The sequence below is a fragment of the Rhea pennata genome, chromosome 6 (assembly GCF_028389875.1).
Source record: "Rhea pennata isolate bPtePen1 chromosome 6, bPtePen1.pri, whole genome shotgun sequence".
In the NCBI taxonomy this organism is placed as follows: Eukaryota; Metazoa; Chordata; class Aves; order Rheiformes; family Rheidae; genus Rhea; species Rhea pennata.
This window is the reverse complement of record NC_084668.1, coordinates 1051999-1070261: the sequence shown is the minus strand read 5'-3', so window position 1 is coordinate 1070261 and position 18263 is coordinate 1051999. Positions and strand designations below refer to the sequence as shown.

The following is an 18263-nucleotide window of genomic DNA, read 5'->3' as shown; positions in this document are numbered from 1 at the left end:
TGTATGTGTGAAGACACTGAGTTTGAAAGCTCCAAGTCCAGATTTACCACCTGCTGGATTTACCATTTAGCGTGAGCTAGCAATAAAGAGATGTGGAAAGCAATCTCCTTTTCACCTTCTGCTGCTGCCAGGCGCTGGAGGTCTGTTTCCCCTGCTTTTAGGGGCGAACAACAGAGGGGAAGAAGTAGTAGCATTTTTTTTTCTTTGCTGCCCAGGTCCTTGCTGCAAGGACTTCATTAATGTCACTCTTCTGCTGTAAGAGGACCTCTGTTTAGTGACCAGTGCCTGCTGCAACTTGCGCAACTTGCTCAAGGGGCAGAAATACTAAACTGGCAGGAGGAGCTGTAGCAGGAACGTGCAGTTCAACAGCTGTAGAAGCAAGGACTGCTTTACCCTGAAAACTTAGACTGCTTGTCTACTTCTAAATCTCTTACCACTACAGACTCTTGGATTTATCTTCTGGTGGTTCTCAGGTCACGATTCTACTTCTTTTGAATATCTCATTTTTATTTTCCATATTTGCAGTCTTTTTCTGTAGTGAGCTCATTTTGAACCATTGCTGCTACTCTGTTGGAGTTTCCACCCTTAAAGTTTCTCTACTTCAGAGGATTTGCTCAATTGTAAGTACTCTGACATTAGCCTGAAGACTCTGAAGTCTCTTTGTAAGAAAATCTTTCATAAGAAAATGGGGTTGGAGATGCAGTTGTTAATAGCATGGTGTATTTTTAATTGCAGTTATCAGACCTGTCCTTTTTCTTATTTATTTATAGGTATGGTTTCTCGGAAATGCTTAGTGATAAGGAGCAGTGACTGAGGGTTAGTTGGTAATTACTTGATCTGATATTTCAAGGTCTTCAAGGTTTGACAGTCAAGTCAAAGCCATTATAGGCCCTTTCATAATGGCAGTAAGCTGATAAGCTAATATATATATTTTTTTAGAAAAGATATTTACCATTTTTTTTAACCTAACATTAGATACTGTCTTCTAACAGGCAGAAATGTGTGAGTGTATTATTATACATGCACCTTGCACCTAATTTGGGTTGTGCTTACTGTGGATATACACTTTGCTTAATTGTGTGTGGACATGCATGTGAGCACAGTAATACTAACTTTGAGCTAGGCTTTTTTTTTTAACATAATGTACTATTTCCTTTAGTGGTCCATTACTATCTATATACTGTCTTCTAATCTGTTGCTGCAGTTTAGAAAGATGGAGAGATGTCATAGGTTCAAACACCATTAGTGCAAAATGAAAACAGCATACAAGTTCCTTTCAGCTACCTGGGTCATGTTCACACAAGTCTTTGCAAGCTTTAGCCAGTATTAAAAAATGTACTTTTTCCGCAATCTAGAGATGTTACTTTCTACTTCCATGTGTAAAGGTCTTTATGGTTTCAAAATAAGGGCTGTCAGGTGCAGTGTTATGGTGCTTGTTTAAATGCTGGCAAACAGGATTTCAAGAGTTGTTTTACCTCTTCTAAAATATGTGGAGCTATTCTACATTTTACGTTAAATAGGGATCTGATAGTCTAGTTGTATAAATTAGCTAAGATCTATTATGTATTGCTTGAGCCTTCATTTTTCCAGGGATTAGTTTTTATCTGTGTGGGTGTGCCCCTGAAGTTAATGAGGGTTCATTCATGTGAACAGGATTGCAGGAACTGTTCTTCAGAAAGCAACCAGTGACTGTGCCAGTGACTTATCTGGGTGCAGGCTTGTTGCTTTCCTTGCAGGAAGCTCTCTGAAGAATGAAAGAATGGTAAAAAGTAAATGTACAAGCATTGGGAAAGAAGTAAATAAACATGAAGTAAAAATTAAGATAGAAGTAGGGGAAAAAAAAAGGCAGATCAAAAGTGGAGATACTATCCTTTAAAAAAAGGAAGATTGAACCAGTATCAGCTAAATGAAAGTTGTAGGAAAACATACATGGCAAAAAATAGTTGTTTTAACTGTTGGCAAATGTAACAGCTAAAAGAGGTGTGCAAGGAATATTTTTAACATATCTCGCAGTACTATTTTTTCGTTTGGAGAGGAAAAAGAATGTAGTTTAGCCTCCAAAGAAATCCTATGTGGTCCTCTTTTCCTGAGCAGAGTATTAGGACTCATCTCACTCTAATGCCTGAATACTAACCTTAAGGAAAAGTAACTACAGTATGTCTTGTGCTGCTGGATGTAATTGAGGTTCTAATTTGGATCTCTACAAATTACTATGAGATCATTAACAGAGGGCTTTAGTTAGCTTCAGAAGCACATTTTTGATCTTTATTTCCTGATCAGCTCATCTTTCCATGCCTTGATTTGTTGTGGAATGCCTTTGCAGCATGTGAGGAGGACTGCTTTTGGATGAAGCTAAACTGGAAGGTGCCCTTTTGGAGTGCGTCTCCTGTGCTTCAGCTGTTTCAGGGGTATTTGTGGGACCAGACTGGAGCTAGTTGAGCAGTGCAAAAAGTATACATCATGGATGCTGTGTTCTCAGCACCAGCTGTTTTACTCTAGATGCCTGTTCCTTTTGTGCCACACCTTTTGCTAATATAGGTGTAACCTATTTTTTTCCAAAAACTGCTGCCTTAGAAAACAGCATTATGTAATGAAAAACAAATTTAAATAAAAACTTCTCTACAGTAGCACAGCATTTCTATTATAAAAATACTTCATATACCTAAATAACTTTGCTTGAGACAAGTTTGCAAGGGCACATCTAGCTTTGTCTTAGTGGGGTTTCAAAATGCCAGATGAGCTCGCCCTGAAGTTCTGAATTGATGATGGCAGTGATGAAGCCTGGTGTATTGCTCCTCTGCTGGCTGGCTATAGACTCTTGGATTGTGACGTTTTTTGTTTGCTTTGCACGTGCTTCTCATATGTTGCTCAGACTGGGCATTAATTGTGACTTTGAAATGTTACTGAATGCATGGCCCTCCCAGGGGATTAGATCTGCGTGTCCTCATCAAGCCTCTCAACCTGTACTCCGGGATAGGAAATTAGACTACTTCCTTGACACACCTAATTACCTAATTTGCAGTTATATTTAGGGAGGTGCCCGTTTGTATATGTGGATCTATGTCCAGTCTTGTAATAAGCAAAACACTCTTTCTCTAAAGCCTTCTTCTGTAGTATTTGGCTAGAAGAAATTACTGTAGGGTGTTTTTTTCTCATTTAGCGTTCAATATTAGAATCAAGCTGAATTGATGGCTGTCTAATCAAATATTTGTATTAGATATATGCAGAGAGTGAACATCAGAAATAAGATTGAGCAGCTATAAAATAACTGGCTCTGTGTAGAATACTTTCTAATTTCTAATTTTCATAGTATTTGCAAATCTGTATTGTTTATGGGGGCAGGGGATTTGTGGCTGGTATTAGCCCTCATTAATACAGAGAGCAAGAATGACTGTTTAAACTATTTAAGCTGAAAGACAATGTTAGCACAAGAACAAAGGGTATGAGAATCATCCTGCATGAATTTAGTCAGTAGTTAGGCCGAGACTAGGTTTCCTGCTCCTTCGATGGCTGGTTTTGAAGAAATCTTTCAATAGGACTGGAAGAAATCTAGCTTTATGAAAGAATTTAATAGATATATTTATAGATGATTGTATGATGAAGAAAAGCTCAAAATACATGATGACCTCAGAGTTTCTTTGCATTCCTGTTAGTTCTGAAGTGCAGTGCTTGGAACTATAGCCATTATCGTCAGTGTAGCTGTTATTGTCGGTAAGTATTGCCTCATTCTTTGAAACTTGCTGCCTTTTTGGAAAGATCATTAATTGTTAATATTGGAAATCCCAGTAAATATTTACAAGTAAGACTGTTGCCTGTAAGACAGGTTTAGATGCGCATATGTCTTTGTGAAACAGAAGGTAAGGGGTGGGGGAAAGGGTTAGGTTCCAAAAATGTAAATAGGCAATGGGAAGGGAAGCGTAGAAAGTTTGCCCCTTACAGAGTGTAGCTTAAAGCAGTTGGGTCATCAGCTAGTGCATGGTGGGAAGATCTGTCACCTGTGTACGTAAAGCAAGCTAAGTGATTTAAAGCAAGGAGGCCATGAGGAGGAATGAGGATAGTACGACTATACTTGCTTTTTTCTTTTTTGTTCTTGTCATGGGTGGCATGCAGTGCAGCTGCTTTTGGGCATGATACCCAAGCTGGTTGCCTGTACTGGAGCGTGGGAACCTCTTGTGTGATCAGTTTAATTAAAGTGCTGTAACTTGTATTTAAGAACCTGAAGTAGCCATCGGAGGCTCTGAGAGGATCTGGAGGGTCTGCTCTTCCTGCGACGTGTCAGTGTTTTGTACCTGCTGGAGCTTTCGCATGATGTGGTTTCACTTACAGGTGTGGCGTATGCTAATTATATATTTAGAAGTCATGCTTCCCCTGGTAAGATAGATGGCAAGTTTTGGTTGTTGTTGGAAGTGTTTCTTTGTGTGTGTGTCTTTGTTACTTAATTTACAAATAACATGGCCCATCCTTGGCAATTATTAGGAGTGTTGCAGAGGAAGTATCTTCAGTTTGGTTTAAGCTTTAATTGTGGTCTGACGTAGCCTTTTGGTTGCTTTTGGAAAACAAACAAAAACAGCTTTATGAAAGCTGGAGGATGATTGTGCTATGAGAAGGGAGATTAATGTGGTTGTTTTCCGATTTTGGCTACTTTCTGCATTGATAAAATCTACAGCCTGTGCTTGAAAATTGTGCTGCTTTAAACCCTTACGAAGTTACCCGCCGTAAGAATCGCAGTGAGGGGCTGTCTCGCTGCTGCTTAATCCTCGTCACAGTGGCCGCCTCTGTAAGCAATCCTGCGAGAAGGATCGAGGGCTGAAGGACAGGGAGCGGCGGGTGGCAACGTCAGCTGTTGTGAGTCCTTTCCGCTGCCTCGACTTCTCCGCTCAGCCTGGAGGGGTGGTGGTCTGGGACTTTCATCCTTCAAAACTCTCCTGAAAAGCTTTGGGAAAGGGAGGCAAACATTAAATTGGACATCAGTACCGTGCCAATGGCAAGTTATGCAAACTGTAGTGGTGGTGATTATAAGTTTTCTATTTTTGAGTCTTCCATTGAGTGACTCACTTTATTAGATGTGTTCATTTAAAACGGAATGTGAAGCACCCAGATTCCATGGTAATGGCCTCATAAAGCACTTAAATATACAACATAACAGATTGGATTACTTCTCTTAATTTAACAGGTTTTGCGTCTCATACACCATGTCTGATGGCAGCATACAGGGCGTCACACACTTATTGCTAAGCTTTACAGTTTGTATCCATCTGTCTCTTCGATTTTGCTAAAGTAGTCGTCTTTCTTTGATCTCTAACTTGTGAGATTGCGTCTGAATTTTTCTTCGTTCCCCCTCCCTGCTTCCTCTCCTTCTCCCAACTTTGGCTATGCACTTAGATCCAGCCCAATGTCTTAAAAATAAGAAGAGTACTTGGGCATGGAAATACTGAACACTGCAACGCTTACTTCCAGTCACCTAGCCGCCTGCGCGTTGTCTCGGCTGCGCAGAGCTGGACGCCTCAAAGTAAGATCTCCAAAACCAGGCATGCTGTGTTGACGTTACCTGGGCTGTGACCCATGGGAAACCACGGAGACAAGTCGCTTCTAGGGCTTATATCGCCCTACTGCGAATTGCAGGGAGGCAAACTTTGTCCTGTGGGGCACAACACTCAGAAACATCTGCTGAAGGTGGATGTTGAGGTCGCTTCTTTAAGAAAAACAGAATGGAAGCTGCGCTCTTATGAATGCGGAGGAGAAGGTGAGGTGAAGGAGCTGTCCCTAGCAGCTGCGTTAGGTCAGGAAGCAGAGCACGAGCCGTGATGCCGGAGACGCGGCGCCCGTGTCGGAGGCTCAGCCCCCAGAGCGCCTGCGTCGCCAGCCCCGCGCTCTGGAGCGGGAGCCGCCGAGCGAGCGATCGCCCTGCGGGGGACACGCGGTTGTTGGGATCAAAGTGAGCCCGGCTCTGGGTTACTGGGGAGGAAAGGCGAGGCAGAAGGGAGCGGCTCCTCGCGTGAAGACGGTGTGCGTAAACATCTTTCGTGCTTTTAATTTTCAGTTTCCAAAACTAATTTGCCCTGGTAAATCTCTTGCATAATTTCCATTTCGACTACTGGTGCTCAGCTGGTTCCCTGAGGAGCGGTTCCTGCGGGTTACCTCGCTCTCGGACAGATCACGCTGCATGCAGTACGCGCTCGCGGTGGTGAGCCACGCGCCGTCCCGTGACGGTGAGGAGCTCTCTGCTCCTCTTTGAGCTTGTTCCAAAGCCTGTCAAGGACTTCGGTCCCTTGGTTCGAGGGCATAGGTCTAAGGCGTGTCGTTAATAACCTGTTCTGAAACAAAGGCTAAGGTTTACTGAAAACGTGACGGTTTCCAGCATGTAGTGTTTTAATGTTCCAAGTGCAACTTGACGCTGGTAAAGCCATTTTTAAAATTGCTCAAAATACTTGCATTATGGAAAGATAACATGTCTTACTGCATTACTTCTGGTGCTGTTTGCTATTGTCATTTCTATTAATACAAACTTTTATTGAATTTCCATCATTTCCAAGTAATTGATCCTAAGCTTGGCGGAGTATCAAGTTTTGTTACGTAACTTGCAATTTTTTTAGTCTAGTCTCTCCTTTGCGCACATAGCGCTCCATGTACAATCTTCTGCTGTAATTATGTGGACTGCATTCCCTCTCATTTCAGCAGCTTTGCCTGTCATCTTCTGCTCTCTGGTTTATCCTGTTCTGTGCTCACAGTAGCCTTGAGCAGCTATTCTGGGACATAATTTGAGGGAAAAATTGCAAGCATCTCTTTCATAGTATACATGCAAAGAACTTTTTACTTCTGTTGTTGTTATGTCTGTGCTGGGGTGCACTTGTGCCTTGGCCATGTCCCGACTTGGCAGCGTTTAAGCTGTCCTCCTGCCCCGAGGAGACATTGTTGCATGCCATTTTCCACATGCATTGCAGTTTCCTTTGAAAAGAAACCTGAGCGTTTGGGCAGGGCGAGAAATTGCAGTATGCTCTAATAGGTCTGCGCTCTGGAAACCTGGGGAGAGCCTTGGAGTGGAGCACAACAAACCGCCACGTGGATATAGTGTCCCCATCAGCTGTGCGTCTCAGGCTTACTTATCTGGAGTACCAGCTAATACCCCTAGTTCAATTCAGCCTAATCCAAATACATCTGCTGGTAATTCACAAATACGGACTAGCGGGTTCGGGGGATGAAGCTGTGACATTTCAGGTTAAGAAGCATTGTCTGTAGGTTTGAATGCCTGTCGAGCTTTACGTTGGAGTGCCTCGTGTTAAGCTGTATTTTCCTTTCTGTCTCTTGAATAAGCTTTTCTCACCAATGATGAACAAGATTTGTGTAGCAATCTGAACAGCTGGTCTCCCAGGAGAGTTCTTTTCTCTGAAGAATTGCATATAATCTGGCTATCAGCTCTGCGACTAGAGCTAATGATGCAAAGTAGAGCTAATAATACAAGTACCGAACCATCAGGCGAGTGGAGGATAGGGCCTGTATTGACAGCTTGCTGTTGGGACTAGAAATTCTGGCTGCATGAAGGACACTAAGCGCGCAACTTTCCTAAAGTTGCTATCTTGCATAGTGAAATTTTTGTGGTAAATTATTTTTAGTGGCGTATCTAATTTCATTTTGATGCAGCTAGGATAGCTGTATGTGCAGTGGGTAGCAGAATGGTATGATGTACCAACGCTGGAATAATGGTCAAACATGTCGTGTGCAGATGCACCACCGTGCTTCACTGTTGTAGGGCATGAACCACCCCGTGTGCAGCACTTCGTCGCTGTAAGAGGGCTTGGCATAGCCCTGCGTGCACTGAAAATAGGGCTTGTTTGTGGGAGGACCCTGTAGCAGTACTTGGGCGGTGGGGTTTATATTCCAAGAGCGTTAGACCTGGACAGCAGGAGTGGACGCCGCTCCTGATCCTCCGCCGAGGCTGGTGCCCGCGCAGCCTTTGAGCAGCTTCCGAGCTGCGGCGGTCGCGGCCCGCGGGGCGCTCGGGCGAGCGGCTCGCCCCGCTCTGCGTGCCCGGCGCGCGGCTCCGAGCCTGGCCCTGCCGAGGCTCCCGGGCGGCGTGGCGGGCGCCTGCAGCGCGGCGAGTCTCGCCGGTGGGAAATGTTAGCAGGTTAAAACGGGTCGCGGTACGGCGGACGGCGTTCTGCAGGTGGTACGTGTCCCTCCAGAGCTGTCAAGAAAGCAGGCCCGAGCAGGAGCTTTCACTTGAGTTTGATAATCTTCTAACTTCAGAAGTCTGTCCGTTACCGATGCGTGCGAAGGAACGTTTACTGCGTGCAGCCGGCCGTGGACTTCGTAGGGCTCCTGACAGATTTCGTTCAGAAAAACTTAGATAAAAGCTGTTGGCCTCTGTAGTTGTGGAGTCAGCTGTAGTGTGTTGGAGCTGATGACAGAGATGCTTCAAAGCTTTCTGCATCAAAGTGTCGTGCTTTTTGTGAAACCAATAGTACTGTCTGAAAACCAACGTTTATTTTTTAGCTGATGAATGAACGAGAAGTTACGGCGCTAGAAGAGCAGGTTGCCTGTCAGTACAAGTGATATGCCGCTGTAGGGTTAACTTGGAACATGCCCTGTGAAGCCGAAGGTAGGTACGCCAGCCCGTCAGGTTGCCGCTAGCTGATCGGAAGCGCGAGGGCAGTGGCGTGGGTGTCAGCTCCCGAACCGAGCCGCTGGGAAGGGCGGGCGGCGGGAGCCTTCGGGTCGGAAAGGGGACTTGGAAAGGGGCTAGATGCAGCCGTCCTCGGACAGGGACAGGTGTAATATTAGTTATAACCTTATTCTCTGGCACTGGCCTAATAACTATTTTTAATTCTTAACTGGAACACGCGCATGTAAACAGTGAAAGGTGTCGTATGAGGAATAGCTTATCTTCCAGTTTGTTGACAAAACAGCCCCAGGCCGTTCAAGTAACCCGTAAGTATGGTGAGTGTACGGTCTGGTGTGTGTGTTTCTAAGTTTGTGCAACGTCGTTATGCACAACTTAATATCTACTGAACAACTCTTTGAATTTGTGCTTTATTTTTCTTCATATATGCGGTATTTCTTGTGTGATTCATAAGAAGAAAAGCTTTAGATCTAGCTTAATGCACCAAGAATTGTTTAACCTGTAACTAAAGATATGTAAAGGTCAGCTGAATAAAATACGTGGCTATATTTCTTCAATTTTAAAAATCCTGGATTTTTTTCAGAAATACTGAGGAAAATGTATGGTTCATTAAAACATACAGTCCTAAAATCATGGCTTCCTCATTTTAAGAACAAAAATAAAATGAATTTCAAAGTTGTCTTGGAAACTGGATTCTTAAAGTGAACTGGTGTAGGAAATGATCATTGAGATTTCCAGTTAGTTTTAAACCTGTATACCTTATGTTGCTCTATCTTCAGTCCTACTGAATGAAAATGTAATGGTTTAATTCTGCTATGTACCCTGTCTTCAAGATGAAGTTTCAATAAATAATGCATTTCCTTATTATATGTAATCACCTTCTCCAACAAGTCCTAGCTCCTGAGTACAGTTAAAAGCAAGTGTTGTTTTTAAAGCTGAGTTTAATGTCAAAATAACTCTGATTCGACTCTACCCAGGGACAAGACTTACCTACTGGAAAAAAGGTATTTTAGTAAGGTCACATACGAGCCACTCTTTTGACTCTAATAACTAAAAATGTTCAGGTTTCCTTGCCTGATTTTTTTTTCCCCCTCTCCATTATTGCAATGTTGTCTTAAAACATGTTTGACACATTCTGTTTTACTTCCTGTGTTTTCAAACTGTTAAAATACATACGATGTGTTCTTCGTGGGCTCGTGGTTGATTCCCTGACCATGTAAAGATCCACTGTGGGTGTCAGTGCGGCGTTTTCCTACTCACGGGGACCTCATGTCAAACTGCTTTCCTAGTCCTGATGGCTGGGAGAGGTGACGGCTCGGGCTGCGGCCCGAGCTCAAAGCGGGTAAGCAAGAAGCCGGGGCTGTAATCAGCTGTGCTTGCTGCTGCTCTCTTCAGGTTGCTGTTCCCCGAACTTTTGTGTTTAACCCTGTAAATTAGAGAGTGCTTTTTATGTGGAGGGGAAGGTGTGGGCACTCAGCAGCTAGGAGCGTGTTGGACTGCTGTTGCCATCTAGTATCAGCTGGGGAGCTATATTCTCAGTTAGCTTGCTAATGAGCTGTTGAGCGGTTTAGTTGAATTGGAACGGGAAGGGACTTGTGTTTCAGAAATTACCCTTTGTCACTGAACTTGATTTAAAAAAAAAAATACAAGGATATGCTTCCATTTGTTTTCTCGCAGGCCAGTAGTTTCTCAGGTATGTAGACCGACTTGTAAGATGCTCATTTGCTTCTTTAAATTCACTTGGCTTCTACAGCATATTGTGTTCCCAGAACAAGCATTTACAATCTAGAGTTTCATAGTCTTACTGCGAGTGATTTCATTCCTGCTGCGTAAGGTGCGTGAAACTACTTCAAGATTGCCAGTAGCTTGCAGTCTGAAAGCTTAGCTATTACTCCCAGCGATTTGGAGAAAACTTGTGGTAGAAATAGATCGTGTGCCGAGTGCTTGGATAATGTGTATGAATTCACCGCCGCCGTATGTTTTGTACGGCTGCAGACAGCGCCTGAACTGAGATGGGATCGTCTTGTTTCCTGGGGCTTATAAAAGTGCGGTGATGGCAGTGTAAGTTTTCCAGCTGCGTGCTTTAGTTTTGTGAAGTTCGAGTCCTGCGTTACGTGGCACTGCCCGTAGCTGTCCCGGCGGGGTGGAGGCGGCGCTGCAGACGCGCTCGCTGGGGCGGGCTGGGGCTGCCGCCGGGCGATGCGCTGCGCGGTGCTGGGCCCGCGGTGCTGGGCCCGCAGTGCTGGGTGTCGCTGGCCGCGAGCTCTGCGGCGCCAGCTTCTGAGGCCGGTCTTCCACCGCCCCGGCTCCCTTTTTGCCTTTCCCTTTTACTCCTCTCTGTTGTGATATTAAGTAAAGATGAAGTAGATCCTGTCTGAGACTGAACCACAGAGTAAGTGGAAAATGTGTAGTCTGCATACATGAAGGTGGGTATCGGTGCCGATAGGAATCTGTAACAGCAAACCTGGTGCTGTTCAGAAAAACCTTTATCAAAGTGCGGGTCTTGGGAAGCTTTTGCATACTGTAGCGGTGGGGGGTGTCTTCTGATATTTTTTGTTTTTTCCTTCATTAAATGTTTTACAAACAGAGCACACGCATAATTTGTAAATCTTATTGGCAGGATTTTTTTTTCCTTTTTGTATGGTAAGGCAATGACCTCTACATGTCCCAAAACTTTGCAGTAACAGCTTGGTTGGTGGTGTTTGAGCCTTGAAACATGCGTGAAGCATAAGACTGGTTTGAAATCCTTATATGGTTCCTTATATGGTTCTTCAATGACTAAAATCAGGTTAACTGAATTGAGAATGATGCCATCTTAAAATGAAGTATTCTGATTTGGCTTGTGTTTCAAACTTATTTGTCTTTTTAAGTTAAGCTAGCTGAAAAAACTAATAGGAAAAAAGGATCAAATATGTACGGATGTATACTAATGTACAGTATTTCATGTTTAATTGCATTTAAAAGACCAAGGAAATAACTCTTCAGTTGTGGCTCATCTATGGCAATTCTTAACAAAAAAGCTCTGCATTGCCAGAAGTAATACTTCACATTTGAATCTGATATATTTAATGTAAAATCCGTAGTAATCACCGGAGGAGGATGCTCTAGATCGGATGCACTGTATGTGGCCTGCCGCTGAGAGTGGGGCGCAGCCGTGCGCCCGCGCTCTGCAGGGCTGGTAGCTGCTCCTCGAGGGCAGCCTGCCGGCTCCTGCCGGCGGCGAGAAGGGAAGGCTTTGGGAAGGCACCAGCTCCCGGTCTCTGCTGGGTCCCAGCTCGGAGGGACGCGGGTGCCGGGCTTTGCATGGGGACCGCAGTGCGTTAGCGTAGCACTAACACGGTGGATCGCGGCACCCGGGGATCAGGGAGCAGCTGCCTCTCCAGACCCTGCAGCTCCCTGCTCCCGGCCCTGAGCCAGCCCTGCTGCATTGCAAATCTGCTGATGTCCCGGCTTTGGCACAGGGCTGTATGTGCTGCTGACTCTGCTTCAAGCCTTAAGTATGCTAGATCTCTTGTATGGAGTCTGCTTTGTGAATCTGAGCCCTGGACAAAGACGTCTTCATAACCTGAGAACTTGGAGCACTGACTTTCCTTCATTCAACTGTGATGTCTGTTATTTCTGATGCAACCCGAGCTGCCCCCAGCTGGGAGGATGGATTAGGTTATGCCTGCTTAAGATTCAGGTCAGTTCCATGCAAATTCTCATTCAGCATCCAAATGCTGGGTGTTTTAAGAATTTGCCTGACCCACATAAGGCTAGTCTTATACCTCTGTAGCCAGATAAAGTTCTGCACTAACTTTGAGCCACTTAGTCTTATCCACTATCTTTGCTGCTGCTGCTTTTCTCCGAAGCACCCATTTCCTAACCGTCAGTGCATCCCTTCTGTGCCGTTTGTAGGTAGGACGAGCGTCGCTGGTACACAACAAGTAGTGGGACCATAGTTCTTGGATTAAAAGCAGGGTAGCAGGTTGTTGAAAAAATGTGGTTGTAGAAATAGCTTAATGGGATGAGAGGGTGGCTAAAGGTGATCTTGTCAGGCAGATCAGCTTTTCTGTTGCAATAGGGATTTAGTGACCATCTAACTGATGACAAGGTGTTCTTGTTTGGCTTTTGCCACCGCATTGTAAGCGCTTGTCACAACATTGTCATTAGTTTCTGCGGGTGCTCAATTCCACATTGTCTAGACTCTAGCATGGTAAAACTGCCTATTAATTTTTATCTTCTTTTCTTTCAGTAAAAAATGGCATTTCAGAAGGCAGTAAAAGGAACTGTTCTCATTGGAGGAGGTGCCATAGCAACAGTTTTTGGCCTCTCTCAATTTTCTCAGTATAGAAACAAACACGTAAGTATTAATTACGATTTCTGATAAAATATGAAACTTAAAATCTGTTTGAGCGTATGTTAGGCTTATACAAATAGTTTTGTTTGGAAGGGAATGCCAAGAGCCTCTCAGCTTGAGGCTGGTTTAGCTCAGTTGGTTAGAGCGTGGTGCTGCTAATGCCAAAGTTGCGGGTTCAGTCCCCGTATGGGCTACGCTGAGGGTTGGACTAGATGATCTCCAGAGGTCCCTTCCAACCTTATCATCCTGTGATTCTATGATTTGGTAGCTAGAGACCTAGAGGACAGCATTAAATGATGTTTCACTACTCTAGGTCTTAAAGCAGTAGGAAAGCATGATTCTTGTAACTGATTTAATATTTTTGCTTTAAAAATTGACCTTTGTATAACACTGGAACTTACAGTTAGTTGCAGGAGGAGTGGAATGTATTAACTGAAGTATAAACAGTAAAATAGAGTTTGAGCAGTATTCTTGAACTTAAAAGCTTGAAGTAAAAACCACTAATGCTGCCTCTAAAAATCTTGCCTTCAAAACAGTAATTGCTGCAGCTTTCTGTTTTGAAAAACGGAGAACTGGTTTAGGATGGGATCTCTCCCCAGTGAAGCTAGTGGAAAGGCTCCTGTTTGTGGTGGGTGTTGGTCTCTGCTTGGATGGGTGCACTCTAGACACAGTTCAGTAGTGTCTTTCCAGGTAATCAAGGCACATTGACAGTAAAATCATGGAGAGGTGAAGGGTGATGCTAGAAACACTTTCAAGTAAAACAGTGATGGCAGAAAGAGATGCAGTAGATTCTAGTTTCAGTCTGTGGATTGGATTGACAACAATTTGTACTATTGTAAGAAATTCCCTTTGCATAGCTGCTGCTTCTAGTAGAATCAGAATAGCCATTTTGCCCCCACCCTTTTAATGCAGAAGCTAAGGGAAAAGTAGTAAAAGGAATATGAGTGTTACAGATTGATCAACACCAGCTCTGCCTGAAACCAACAACTACTGTCTCAGAGCAAATACGTACCCCTTATGTTTGGACAATTCTGCTGTGCTTTAGAGCTGTAAAACAATTGTCTGGGCTGAATAGATGTGCATATAGGAACATGTTTTCTGATGTTATGTTACATGTAAGCTCTGAGATTGACACCTTACCTTTGGCAAAAAGTATTTGAGATCAATGCCGTGAGCTGTTCGGTTAAAGTAGGTGATGTAGTGAGAGCTCTGATCCTGCTTGCTTCAATGTGGGTTTGGAAACAGCTTAATCTCTTAGAGGGCCATCTCCTTCCTTTGAGATGGTATCAGTTTCAGTAGCTGGGTGAGCAGGTGCTAATTTTGTATAGTGTTTTATTTCTCACCTCAAAAATATAGTCGGCTCTTCAGCCTGTTATTCTGTGAACTGCTTAGTTATCATACGTTTACTATATGCTGCTGTTCAAACTGGGCAAACTTAAAATAGGAGTGAAAGTGGATCTTGCCATTCTAGTTCAAGAAAAATAGAGAGTGATGTGAGACAGTTTTCACTTAGCTCCAGGAAGGTGAAGGTGTGTATTGTTGCTCTCAGTAAATGATAATCTGAAACTTCTGGATGTTTCGTGTGGAGGAGGAGTAGCAGCAGTGGTAAAGCCAATGAGATGACTCATTCCTGAGGAACCTAACTGGAAAGTAGATAAGCCAGGATCCTTGTAGTTTCGGATATACTGTTGCAGAAAATAAGTCTAGCATTTTTAAGTGAGCTTCCCATTCAGCTGTCTGCCTTACACCTAGCTGATATTACCGCTTCTAACTCTCTGGAATCTTCATCACAAGATTTTACAGTCTGGCCTCGTTACTGTCAAAATAGTAACTTCAAAGTTTAGAACCTTAAATAATAAGTGAAGGAATTGGAAGGGAAAACAGGTCTGGATGATAAAAATGTCCTCCTAACTAACTTGCTATATATGTAGTATTCCAGAGTTTGGAGAATTCCCCCATTTTATGCCATTGCTGGATTGTCATTATGAATTTCCTGAGCAAGATTAAAAATCTGAGAATTTGATCATAATGTCAAAATGAAATACTGATTGTCCCCTGATTTCTGAACCCATTGTAATGTGTAGAATCAGTTTACAAAGGATCCATGAAAATTTCCAGCATATGTGTAAGCAAATGGATCTGTCAAGTGAACAGCATGTTGTTTTCATGTTGTACTAACTTGCACATTTCCCATGTGATGTCCCTTGAAGCTGCTGCCTTAAACACCTAATATAGGGCAGCAGGTGGAACATAACTGGAGGGATTGACACAAAGGAGGACAGTCCATTTGTAGTGTTGACATATCTCAGCTGTGGGCATGTCCCCCAGCCCAAGTGTCCTCTTTCTAATAATGCCTGCCAATCAAATGTATGCTGGGGCAAAGATCTCGTCTTCCAGTGCCAGGGAAGGATGTTGCCCCAAGATGTGCACTAATTGGCTACACATTGTAGGAAATCTGTGGTTATTTCAAGAACAGGATCCATCACATAAGACAGGAAGATAATTCAAATAAAGCAGTGTGCCCGCTTTTTTTCCCACATGTTCTGAAGTATTTCCTCCCTCACTCTGACTCTGGATGTCTGTGCTGTGGTTATTGTCCTGGAACTTGAGGTGCCCTACTGCAGAAAATTTAAACTTCTGCAGCGGTTAGCCTCAATTTTATTAAAGACATCAGTTGGTTGGTAGTCTTAAACACACACTATAGCTGATCTATTTTACTTGCTTCCTGTGTTCACCCAGCAGGTGTTAGACATGTCTGTGAAACACTCAACTGTCCTGAGTAATTCCAAGGGAAAAGCTAAAGGATTTTTTATTTTTTTGTAATTTATATATGCACACACATTATATATAATGCTGACATTTTGGAGCATACTTTTGCAACAGCAATAGCGGTAATATAACCAAAGAACGTGTGTACATAAGCAGGCATAAAGCAGCTTAGTAAATTACCCTTACTGTGTGTTGTTTTTTGACACATGGCTCCTGCTGAGAAAAGGGAGGATGGGAACATGTGTTGAAATGACAGAACTTTAGTTGAGTTAATTAATTCACAAGCTGATAGATGAGTGTTGCACTTGTGTCCTGTATAGTGACTTGATCACTGGGATATTTACTAAATTAATAAGGTGGATTCACTTAATAGCATGCTCTAAGGGAACAAGTAGAAATGGCACTAATTCACGCAAAATCTCTTTCTGTAAACACACAGTAGTTGCTTTTTTCATATTGAGCAACCATTAGCCTTAAGGAGGCTGGTCAAGCATTCTGTGTAGCCTTGGTGACTTGTGCTGCTGAGGGCAAATGGTTAGATTAAAAAGCAAAAGAAAGATTTTTTTTTTTCTTTTCAGAGAAAGGGAAACATTTGAGGGATTCCTTTCAGCTGGTAGTGCAAATGTTCAGAAGGGACTAGTTGCTTCAGACTACTTTCAGATAAATGTAATTCTCTTTTGTTATTGTAATTGAATAAAGATGATGAATTTGACTTTCCAGACCTACCTGGAGATTAATGCTAGCCAAATTAACAGGAATGCTTGCTTATGGATTACTAAATCACTTTATAACTTCATGATTGAATTCAAACCTCCAAACTAATTTTTTTCTTGCTAAGAGTGTAATCAAAACCGTTCGAGGAACTCTTGCCTGGGAAATTGTAGATATAAACAGCAATTGCTTATTTCAGTAAACATATGTGTTCACTGCCAAACTAATCACATTATTGCAGATGGGATCCTGGTATGCAACTCTTCAGTCTCACATTTAATTGACAGCAAGATGAATCATATCTGTATCAATTCCTAGTGTACTAATCACTGTGCTTATATATCAGTCTCTGGTGTGCTAATGTCTGCTCTTGCTGTATCAGTGGCTATGTACTTGGGATTGTGATCTATGTTTTACTACGAACCATTTGCTGTAGCTAAGGTTTAAAAAAAGTTAAACCAACTGATGTTAGTGTTTCTTTAGCTCTGAATTTTGTTTTTTGGGGGGTATTTTCATATTCTTCTGAAGATAAATTAATTTCAAAGAAATAAATTTTTGTTTTGCTGAAGAAAGTGTGTTTGGATGTTTAATGCAGAACTAATTTTGGAGGTGATAGGTAAAATATAATGTCATGTATATATATAATGTGTATATATAAAAATATATATAAAAACTAGAAAGCTGAACGTACGCAGCTGAATTTGAATATACTTGTGGCTTAGTCTTGCATATGTTTTGGTTGATCAGTCTTTCAAATTTCGTTCTTGTTACTATTATCTGCTATTCATGTGCTGGTATTTAGGGAAACTAGGAAATTAGAATCAGTTGTTGTCTGTTTATATTCTCTGTAATTGTACAATACTAAAAAGCATGCTTAACGCAACAAATTGCAGAAGAAAAAGCGGAGCGCGCAGGAAGCCGAGCAGCAACGCTTGCTCCTGTCTTGGCTGCGCGACTGAAAGCTGCGGGGTCGTCGGGAATTGGAGGGAGCCCCGTTGCAGGCGCCGCTCCTCTGGTGCCTTTTGGGAGAGGAGCCGTGAGCCGCGGCGGTCGCGGGATGCTCCCTCCTGGAGCGCGGCGGCCGCAGGAGCGCGTGTGCCGCCAAGCAGGACGGAGCAGAAAGAAACGTTACCGAGTTCTCGGCTTCTTCCTCCTTTCCCGTGTAGCTGCACGAGCAAACGCTCTGTGGAGCTGCATCGGAGGGTCGCAGCGCTCGGAGACGCAAAGGCTCTGCGGCTGCAGGCAAGTAGGCTGGGAAAGCGTGGGGCCGGAGACGGGTGGTAGAAACGTGAGGAATTCATTGGTCAGGAGGGTCGTGTAAAACTGCATTTATTCAAAGCGTCAAGATTTTATATCTCATCTGGTGAACGTCGCTAAGCTTCCGCATAATGGTATGTAAACATACCGGAGCAGGTAGAGAATTAAATTCTGAGGTTAATCCAGATTAATCTGTAGTTTTTATTTTGACTTAGCCTTGTGTGTGTCAACTCTTTGAGCGCCTGGGTTGGCAGCCTGTCTGCTGTCTTTGAGGGTTGCAGTGGGTTCTGGAAGCACGTTTGGGCCAGCGAGCCGTGATAAAGCACCGAGGCAGGCAAGCAGCGTCGACGCTTGTTTGCCCGCGTCGTGGGACAGCGCGTAGAAGGTCTTCCAGCAGCGCTGTAACTCGCGGTTAACAGTGCAAAAGGCAATAAGGCGATTTCTGTAACTCAACAGCTCATCTAATTCGGTTTATCCGAAGGAAGCTTGGAAATTAGATGATGGAAGTTCCTTGCCAGTGTCAACTACTGTGGATTGGAGGCTGTAGATGGAAAGAGGTTAGACAAATAG

General features: G+C 43.4%; 1 protein-coding gene across 5 annotated transcripts in view; it reads left to right on the top strand.

Annotated features, from left to right (window-relative positions):
* The window catches only part of GPD2 (glycerol-3-phosphate dehydrogenase 2), a 64493-nt gene that overhangs the window by 1938 nt on the left and 44292 nt on the right, over positions 1 to 18263 (top strand). For 2 of the 5 annotated variants that reach the window (XM_062578975.1, XM_062578980.1), the window contains exons 2-3: positions 526 to 620; positions 12852 to 12959. In XM_062578975.1, the coding sequence (XP_062434959.1) occupies positions 12858 to 12959 (102 nt within the window). In that variant the 5' untranslated portion in view covers positions 526 to 620; positions 12852 to 12857. Of the gene's footprint in view, positions 1 to 525; positions 621 to 770; positions 817 to 8525; positions 8597 to 12851; positions 12960 to 18263 lie in introns of those variants that run through there. The other 3 variants (XM_062578977.1, XM_062578979.1, XM_062578976.1) reach the window with 3 other exon arrangements.